General features: G+C 43.5%; 1 protein-coding gene across 2 annotated transcripts; it reads right to left on the reverse strand.

Annotated features, from left to right (window-relative positions):
• Window positions 1-107: 107 nt before the first annotated feature.
• Window positions 108-10055, reverse strand: cnot4a (CCR4-NOT transcription complex, subunit 4a). Of its 2 annotated transcripts, none has more exons than XM_034588513.1 (13): window positions 9771-10055; window positions 7423-7645; window positions 6886-7083; window positions 6495-6581; window positions 6110-6211; window positions 5773-5898; window positions 5556-5680; window positions 5250-5456; window positions 4602-4659; window positions 4232-4487; window positions 2782-3279; window positions 2312-2545; window positions 108-2098 (listed from the first exon to the last, which is right to left on the reverse strand). In XM_034588513.1, exons 2-13 carry the CDS (start codon window positions 7594-7596, stop codon window positions 1770-1772), a joined length of 2394 nt encoding a protein of 797 aa, XP_034444404.1. In that variant the 5' UTR covers window positions 7597-7645; window positions 9771-10055; the 3' UTR covers window positions 108-1769. The 2 variants fall into 2 exon arrangements, with proteins under 2 accessions (XP_034444404.1, XP_034444403.1); XM_034588512.1 differs by having other exon boundaries at window positions 2294-2545; window positions 9771-10022.
• Between the last annotated feature and the right edge of the window lie 337 nt (window positions 10056-10392).

A 10392-nucleotide genomic window follows, 5' to 3' on the forward strand; every position in this document is an offset into this window, starting at 1 on the left:
ATTTACAAGATCAGTCATGAATAATATGGTGGTGACCACTTTATAGTTAAAATCGTGCACATGTTTGAGTCGTGGTGATGAGAACACAACATCAGACAAACACCAGCTCTGAGTTTTCAGTTTTATTTAAGGTTCATTTTTCCAGACCTGCAGAGGACAGTTGACTTCCTTTAAGCGCCTCGATTTCTTTTTTTTTTAAACCTCGCAACATCATGTTAAAACCCATTGTATGACTCTGTGGTTGGTTTCTCCTGGATGAGTTTGTTCATTTTGTGAATACTGTTAAATACAGAACAGCAGGAGGGGGGTGGGGTGGGGAGGGGGGTGGTAAGAGAGAGAAAGAGAGATAGAGCGAACACGGATGAGAGAATTAAGACTTCAAAAAAGAAAAAAAAAACGGCGGTGGTCCGAGAGGCCGGTCGCGAATCCTAATGGGTGAGAGCTCCTTAAAAAAAACACTACTACAGTACTCATAATTGTCTCGCTGCATCTTTCTTTATGACACACGCTCACATACAGTTGCTAAAGTCAAATACAATATTGCATAATTTTCAGCAATCGTTAGAGTCCTCCCTTCACTCACTCGAGCTCCTTTCTCTCATCTGTTCATTTTAAGGCCTCGTTTAAGCCCTTGTGGGTCGAACAAGGGGACCTGTTAACCCCTTTCACTATCATCGTGGGTCATTTCCTCATCCGCCTAATCATTGTCCTGTCTACTTGGTGGCTGTCCATGTTAGGGCTAGCTACTGCAGGTACCACACAGTGGCACTGTGAGTAAGAGTCTAGCCCTATTGCTCAGGATGTGTGCCACAATCTCCCAAAGCCAGGGCTCCCCGCGGTTAGGCAGTGCTCTATCCTCTGATACAGAGGTTCAGCAAAAATTTCCCTCCAGCAGGATGGGGCTACTGAGAGCCCTCCACTGAAGGGAATGTGGGCTAAGTGGCCTCTCAGGCAGACCATTTGTGTCCCTACCTAACAGGGAGCCCATGCATAGCCTGTGCCCTCAACTCCCATGTGTCATCTGCATTCACTCTCTTCTCACCAGATCTCAGCTTCTTTTTTTGGGACATTTCATTGGAAAAAAAAAAACACTCTCAAAAAAAGCTAAGTGCCAACCCCTTTTTTCTCTCTCTCTCTCGCCTCGTCTTATCCGCTTCTCAGCTGGAAGGGTTAACCGTTTCAGTCTCCTGTAAAAGTGGGGAGGATGAGGGTCTTTGGGGCAAAGCTTCAAAGAGCAGATTCACAGCTTGTTTCATTCCTCAAAACCTAATTGCAACTTTCAACTTTCAAAAAACACAAATGTTGTTCATGCTTACTCAGTTACGTAATTTTTTTGTTTTTTTTAAAAGACCCCACTTCAGCTGATTTGTTTCGTTGCCAGTTTGTAGAGTTTGTGAACTCTTGTGTCACCACTGGTCGCTTTGATGCTCTACTTTTTTCTTGTGCTCTCCGTAAAACGGCAAGCAACACAATGATTACCCATGTTAACGCCCAGAACTAGGTCTAAGGATTGGTGATGGTAGCAGACAAAGGGTCTTGATAACTTGTGTGCCACAAACAGAAACAAAAACAAATAGGCATTCGGAGTAGACAATAAAGGAGGGGGAAAGAGAAAAAGAAGAAAGCATGTTTGTTACTTTGTTAATAATTTCTCATACTCTGCAGATTGGTGTGTATTGCATTGGGGGGGAGGGGCAGAACAGGGTACAGGATGAGTGGGTATTAAGTGGTAGTGAGGGAATGGATGGGGTGTCTGCTGTAGTCTGTGTTCAGTGGCGGTCCACGGCGGCACTCTGTAGCAGCTCTGTGGCGGGCTGTCCTGGGGGTCTGAAGGCGGTCTGGAAGCCTGGGGGCGGGGAGTGGTACTGGCTGGCGGGGTTGGCTGTGGGTGGGGGCATGTAGGGAGCCCAGCCGCCGGCGGCTCTGTGGTGGAGTGGGAGGTGGGCGTCGAGGAGGCCGCTGTGGAGGGGCTGGGGCGTGGTCACCACTGAACTGGCCGGGCCGTCCATCTCTGTGAGTGCCTGCAGGGATTTGAGCCAGTGTGGTGGGTTGTCGTCCTGGAGACAGTCTAAACTGTTGCCTACCGAGGCCGGGATGCCTGCGGGGGGGGGAGTAAATACAAAGAGTGTAAGGCTAATACAATTCCTTGACCAACAATAAAAAATCATCAGAAAGTATTGTGATAACTGATTAATCCTTATTCTCAGCAAAAATGATAAAACAGATTTGTAAATGTGATGACTAAACCAAATAATGAAATAGAAAAATGTTTGATTGTTAATCAAATAATGACCTGCATTGTAGTTTCTACCTGTGATGATAGCAGGGTCCATCCAACTGGCTGTACCATCCCAGCTCAGGCTGTGTGAGATGCCTACTGGCCCTGTCGGCCCACCGATGTGATTAACACTGTTGGAGGATGAGGAGGATGAAGACGAAGAGGAGTTTGGGAGACCCCCGAAATTGATATTGATGTTGGGCAGGAGAGCTCTGAGGCCGTCCTGCCACTCTTTTACATTTAAGCCGTCTATAGAGCCGCTGTTTTCTGCAGGAGAGGAAAAAACACGTGTCAGTTCCTCAGGTGTCAGAATCACAGACTAGTGGTTGAATGCAGAACTGCGACTGTTTCCTCTGTAAGGTCAATAAAGGTTAATCAAAACAATAGTAAACAGTATCTTAACGCTGTGTGGAAGTGGACATACGCTGTGAAATTCAATAACATCATCATGTAATGCATCTGCTCAGGATTTTAACATGAAAAGTGACCCAGGTGTCCTGTACCTGAGATGGGGATCCCTCCCAGCCCTGTGTTGTGCTGAGGGGGCAGATTCAGGTCCAGGAAATTACTGTGTGAGGCAGCACTGGCTGAGTGGTTCAAGTGTGTGAGGTTATTTCGTGTGGGGACGCCCATCCAGGGGTGTCTGGCAGCTGGCTGCTGTTGACTGGCCTGGCTGTTCTGACTGCCGGGGAAGCTGAACGAGCTGTAGATGGCTCTGTGGTGGAGCTGGGGAAGGCGTGGCAGGCCACTGGGGAAGTGGTGGGAGGCGGCGCTTGGGTTGAGGGGTGGCAGGCCGGGACCGTGATTGCTCCCGTGGGGGAGGAGCCCCGGGGACAAGGGACTCTGATCCTGCACCGACAGCTCCTTCTCTATCAGGTCGGCCAAAGCCTTGCGGGTGACGTCGAAGGGATCGAAGCCCAAGTCGTCATCCTGCTGTTTGCTGGACGAGCCGAAGCCAAAGGCCGCCTGCCAGTCTGTGGAAGAAGACACTGGTATTGTGTCTGTGAGGAAAGAAGACAGATATAAGTTGAAGTGAGAAAATCTTACATGACTGACTGCATTTAGAGCTACATCTGTGACCACTCAAAACATTTTAGAAGACACCAATTGTGTTTGACAGGTCAGAGTCTCCTGATCTTAACATCTCTGCATTTGAGGATCCCATATCACTGCAACAGCTGTTGACACAGAATTAGTTAAGATGTGTGGCTTTCAAAGTGTTTTCCACACAAAACGAAGTGTTACTACAGGCTACTACTCCCTATGAAAAAATAAGGCTGAAATACTTGCATTTCTACACAGTTTGTGCCTCTGGTGCTTAGGTTCAGTATCTCTTGTTCTTACGCTGACTTGGTCATAATATTTATAGAGTTACTATTCAAAGGAGACCAGAGTTACGACTGTAATCAAAGGGTTGAAGAACAGTAACAATTTTATCTTCAGCACATTATTTTCAGCTTTGTGCACTAAATTGGCAGTTTGTCTGGTAACAGGCTAAATCCCTCAAACTGTCTCTGCAATGTTTTTCAAAAGACCTTTTGAAATCTTATTCAAGACTAACATATTTAAGAGCACTACCAGGAAGCCAGAGACATCATTCAGTGACGACTATTAAATTATAGGTCATTTCCTATAAAAAAAGATTTATTGAGTAAATGGTGACTATGTCTCTGACTACAGATTGACTAATCTGTAAAGAGGGGGCAGCCCTCTAATGCAGTCTGCTCGTTTTATTATCAAGAACAATTTACAAAGCCTGCAACAGCAGACAATGCAAAAGTAATAAGACACCACCATTACAGTCAATATTATGGTGTACAAAGCTTATGGCCACTGTATTATGAAAACAAATAGTCAGAATAAAGCAGGTGAATCCATCATTTCAAAACTGTTGCTGTGACTTTGTGTTACTGTTTTAAAAGCACAACCATTTTCATTTAATCTCAATTGTACCTGATGTGAAGAGGCTCTGTGGTTCAGGGGTCATGGGCCAGTCAGAGCTGCCGCGGGGGGAGCTGGGGAAGGGGGGCAGGCCGGCAGGGAGTGGGTTAGGGTGTCTGAAGTTGCTGTTGTCTGAGAAGAGCGACTGGGACTCGGCTGCCGCACCCTCGAAGGGGGAACGGGCTGTGAGGTCTGACACACTGATGGGCACCACCAGGCTGGGCTTGGTTAAACCCGGAGGAGGGGAGGGGGAGTCACTGGTGGGTATCTAGTAAAAAAAAAAAAAAGAGGGAACAACAAATGCTTGTGAGGTCCTCTGTCTCAGACCAGATTTACCGTCATTTAGACGTAACTGAAATAATAATAGTTTAAGTAGTTTTACCGGTTGTAAAGTCTCTCCATTCACCATACCGATTGATTCTGAAGGTTTGTCACTGGGACTAAAGACAGAAAAGACATTTATTTACATACAAATTTTTCACATCTCTAGCGTTTTATCTAAAGTTTTGATATCCAAAAGAAGTATTTGGGGTTTTAAGAACCAAAAACCATCTCTATACAGTTTGACATATCCTCTCTCATTTTCTTGGTCTGCTCTGATTGGCTGAATGTTTTCTGAGTGACGTACAGCTAACCCACACAGAGATAATGAAGAGTAGCCTACACTAGCTTGGTAAAACTCCCGCTGCAATATCAGCGGTTAAATTACTAAAACGGACAATCAAATCTGGAGTAAAATTTGTTGTGTGGTATTTCAGAAAAAAAACTCTCCTTGTAAACCGAAGGATGGAAAATGATATATTCTTCCTGACATGCAGTGATTGTGCAGTATTTCCGTATATTTTTATTCTCATAGCTTGTTGGCTCTGAAACATTACATATCATTTAGCTGACACCTCCCCATGTCAAGACATGGTTCATAACAAAATAGAGAAATGAAAATAGTATCTTCTACAATGTGGACCCTTTGAAGATGATAAATCATTTTTTGGAGTATACAGCAGTACTGACGAGGGGTGGTCAGTGTTACCTGTTACTGTCACAGTTGGAGGAGAAGGGGGACAGGCTTGTACGCTGACCAGGACCCAGGTCTGTATCTAGCCCATCTGAAGTAATAACGTCTTGGTCTAGATAGTCTAGCAGCGGAGGGGACTTGCGGTCCTCTGAAAGCCCATTGGCCAGTTTGTTATGCCCTGACAGCGTCGGCCACCCATCTTTCCCATTGCTATTGTTGGATCTGTTGCAAAGCAGGAGAAATAAAAACAAAGTTAGCCCAATACTACAAGCTACTGCGGAAGTAATAGGATGAGGAACATAGAAGAAATGACAAAACGACCTCTGTGTGGAGTTGGATTTACTCTTCGACTTCTCTGTACCACATGCTGGAGGTTGTAGAAAGCTAGGGTTAATTTTATAGAGGTCTTGGAGGAGTTTTTGCTCGTACTCTTGATGTTTTCCCGCCTAGAAACAAACGACACAACATGAGATGACTGCTATTTCAACTATTACCGACTCATACAGGACAGAGCGAAGATGTATTCTTAGACTTTTACCTGCATCTCCTCTTTAGTAAAGCTAGCCGCTTCATCCCCCAGCTCATGTAGATACATACAATCAGGTTTGGGACACTGCATACTTTTAAGGAAGTAACTGCAGTACTTTGTTGTGCCTAAAGAAGCCTGGAATACAAAAACAGATACAAGCAGAGTTAAAAGGATACAAGAAAACATGTGAAAAATAATAAGGACTTTTCTGTCAGATTTTTTGTTTAATCCTTATATACACTGCAACTCTTTCAAACTGTGAGAAAAAAAGCCAATTAAGAGCCATATACAAGATGGACATTGAAAATATAAGTTCAACTGATGAGGATTGTGGGTAACCTCTCACCTTGAGTGTTCTGCCATCAACAACCACATTGTTCACACACTGTATTGCTCTTAAAGCGTCTTCAGAGCGGATGTAAGTGACATAGGCGCTAGCACTAGGCCCCTGAAAAAACAGAAAAGTAAACAGTGGCTACTTAATAATCCAATAATATAATCTATGAAATGTTCTATTTACTAATTAAAAAAATTGATATACAAAAAGTACAGAAAAAAAGATATCTAAAACAATGCTACAAAAATATTAAGCAACTCATGGTAACATTTCAGCAAAATAGTAAACAGCACAGGTTTTCTGTATTCAAATAAAATATATTGATTAACCTCTGATAAAGTTTATAAACCTATCTACTGCGTGTTCATCCAGTCAGTATGATTTGACCTCTCACCTGTGAACCGGCATAAGATGTGCTATTGTTGATGACCACTTTATGGATTTTCCCGAACCTCCCAAAATACTCTGGTCGTTTTAGGACCTGTAGGCACAATGTGAAGAAATAACAATTACCAGAGAGCTTTGATGGACTGTGACTTCTCAAATACACAATGTTGAACACAAGCTTTATGCTTGAGGCTTCGGTGGGGGCTGCACTGAGACCTTTATATGTCCATGAAAATCTCTTCCTATCAAGATCTTTTCAATCTTCACACTGTGGATGATAGTCAAGCTCAAGATAAATCTACCTTCACAGCCACTACCTTATTCATATCAAAGTTATCATTTACAACACACCAGCAGCACAGGTCTCACTAGCTGGTGAGCGATCACTCTGTACTCACCTCCGGGTCGGCGAGCCGCTGTGAGAGCCCAACCACAAACACCAGATTTCTCTGGACCACTCTGACACTTGCCAGATGTTTGCGGTTTTCTGTCACCTTCTGCTTCTTCTCGTTCTGTTTCTGCTTCTTTTCATTCTTTATCCTTTGGATCTCCTCCTGTGACAGAGGCTTGTACACAGCCGGGTCCTCTGGGTACGGCTACACAGAGAAAACAGAAAGAATTTTTCATCCATTGCACGAACAAAAAAAGCCCTACTCTTCTAAATGATGTGGCTTTGTGAAAGACAGTGTGGGATGGAGGCCTTTAGCTGTCAGTGTGGTTGTTTAACAGGCTTTAATTGCCAAACTGTTAATGCTATAAAATTCACTTGATGATGAACTGATAGTTAAAATGACAAGCTACTGTAAAAGGGGGTTGAATAGTTCATTTCCACCGTGTGTTCACAAAGCACATCCCCTCTGCTGACACTACAGACAGCTCAGTGCCCAGTTGGGATGAATTTCTCTGATTCCGTGGTCATTGCAAAGTTTCCTAACCTTTCTGCAGGCAGGGCACAGGCCGTTCTCATCTGTGCGGATGCGATGCCAACAGAAGCGGCAGATCTGGTAGCCACAGGTGCAGGGGAAGAAGTTGACGTCGTCAATTTCCAGCGGCTCCATGCACAGAGGGCACTCCATGGGGTCATCCTTCATTTCAGGGCTGTGGGACATCCTATGGCACGGCTAGTGTGAGTGTTGAGGTTGGTCACAGAGCACAGGGCTACGGAAACAGAGAAAAGATGGTGAGTCTGAGAGTTCCCTCATGGCACGAGTGAAAATAATGTCAGCCTTCTGAATTCTTTCTACTATTAACCCTCCACCAAAAGGGTATGTTTTCATCTGCTTTTGATTTTTGTTAGTTAGCAGTATTACACAAAAACTACAAGCCCAGTTTCCATGAAACTTAGTGGAAGGAAGAGGTATGTGTCAGGGAAGAAACAGTTACCTTTTGGTGTGGATCAGGGGGTGGATTTCACTGTCTTTAACATTGCGTTTTTGACGTTTTCACCAATATAATAAGGGATAATTCATGGATGTTGATGAAAAAAAATCAGGCATATTTAGGGGAGAGGTGTTTATGACTGTGTACAATTAAGAGCAGCTTGTTTGGATTTAAGGAGACTGTGGGGCCTTGACCGATATATTTGCTTTTCTGAGTGCTATCGTACTTGAACCTGTTAACAAGTGAGCAGGATGGTGCTGCTTCAGCAGCAGAGAAAAAAAAAAATCGGGCTAAGCACACACTGGCATATTACTATATAAATATCATCCATGCAGAGTTTTACCCAGTCAGCGGCAGATGAAACATAACACTCAGTTGACAGTTTATTAGGTACACCTTGCTAAAACTACTGCAGTCTAATGAAATATATTTTTACTTTAATCACAAATATAGTGTTCAGTCTATGATTAAACTTTTTAAAGAGGTGTTGATCCAACTTTTGGTGGCTGTAGTTTGTGGTTGAGCTGAAATATTTGAAAAGACTATCGTTATATTTTGGAGATTAAATAATCCTCAGAAAAAGAATCTGCAGGTAGGGCTGCAACTCGCGATTACGTTCACAATTACCTAATTAATAATTTAGGTAATGAAATAACAAAAAATAGTGGAAGTCAAAGGCAGCTTCTTCATATGTCTTACTTTGTTCGAACACAAGTAATAAAAAAACCCACACACAAAAAGATATTTAGTTTAGGAAGTAATTTGGCAAAGAAAAGGAGAAAATTGTCAAATCTGAGAAGCTGAAACCTGAAAATATTTGGCATCATAATCATTTCTGATAGCTTTCTCTCAATTTATGGATTAGTCGACTAATCATTTCAGCTCTATCTGCAACTGTTTTAATGATCAAGACATTATGAATACTCAGACAGAAGTGTAAATCTGAACATAGTTTACTCAAACCTCTGTTAGTAAAGTGGAAAATGAATGTCCATCCTAACACACAGGCTAATAGCAGCACTACTGATAGCTGCTGCGGATGTTGTGGTATCTTTGGTTGTATCTGGCTGACAGTGACTAACTCGACACAGTCATCCTGGGGCTTTACAGGGGGATTCAAAAAGGAATCGGGGTTTGTTTACGATTGAAGTGGTTAAATGTTATCCGTTCAGTTTGTACGTGTGACAACACCGCTGCCATCACTGTGATATAACCCCATTGGATGATGACAGCGAAATGCCAACATTTCCATTTACTGTAGCTGGCAGCTGGTGAATACTCCTGTAAACCGGGAGTCACAGCTTCACCTGCAGACACCAGCTGGAAGCTAAAGTCGTGTGTTCAGCCTAAATACCCAGATAGAGAGGCTGGTAACTGTAGCTACTCTGTCTCCCGGATCCTACATTATGACAGATGTTATTTGACTAACGATAGGCTAAGCTAACATTGGGCGCAAATTAGGCAAAAGAAGCCGGTCGGGCTAGCAGCGGATATCCAGGGGTGATTGGATGTGTAACCAGCAAAAACAAAATACACACAGGTGAATACCATCTGGTTACTGGTGTTGAACGTATGAATAAACGCATGACACGCCGTTACTCTTTATCCTACATACTAAATGACAGCTTGAATCCTGCTAACCGCTAGCGTGCTACATTATCATGAAGACGTACGGCGCGGCCTACACAGGCTAGCGCTGGACTGGAGGAGGGTTACTGACACAGTAAACAACTGACACTGCTCCAACGACATTAACACAACACGGACGGTGCCCTCACAAGCCCCAGGTAGCTCTCGCTTCAGTGTGTGAAGTCGTGGGAGACCCAGCTCTCCTGTGATTGATGAGGGAGAATGGGTGCTGGCTAGTCCGGCTAGCAGCCTGGCTAGCGTTAGCGTCACTTACCCTGTCCGTATTTAGCTTAGATTCCACTCCGAGGGAGTCACACCAGATTGGGCGGAGACTGCGACCCAGTGTATGTGAAATGTCCAAATTTCTACGGACGGTCACTTAAGACAACCGTAGACGAGTTGGTCTGCTGTGATTAAAAGGCTGTAAAGATGTTTCTGCCCCTTTTCTTCTCTTGGTATTGTAGAGACAATTTACGCTCAAACCACCATCTTAGCTAGCATTAATGTTGGGAGGAGGGAATGGGGCAAGTATGCTGTGCCACTGAGTCTGCGCCGGAGGACAGGGGCATTGTGGGAGACGGAGTTTTCCGGGAAACCTTCTCTACCAACATGTGGAACGTGACTTATGAGATAAGGGTAAATGGGCAAAGTGCATTAAAAGTGCAGTTCTTCACAATGAAAGGTTCTTTATTTGAATATTGACATTTTATTACGACTTTTCCAGACCATTTAAATATCACATGTAATATACTTCAGTTTAATACCAGTTTTATGGTCATGCAGATATAAGTATGAATTAGAAATAGAAATAAAAATAAAATAAAATATTATTATTATAATAATAATAATAATTAAACCCCTCAAAAAGCCAATTCATTTGCCTGAAAAGAAATACG

This window comes from Hippoglossus hippoglossus, chromosome 6 (assembly GCF_009819705.1).
Source record: "Hippoglossus hippoglossus isolate fHipHip1 chromosome 6, fHipHip1.pri, whole genome shotgun sequence".
NCBI classification, from domain to species: domain Eukaryota; kingdom Metazoa; phylum Chordata; class Actinopteri; order Pleuronectiformes; family Pleuronectidae; genus Hippoglossus; species Hippoglossus hippoglossus.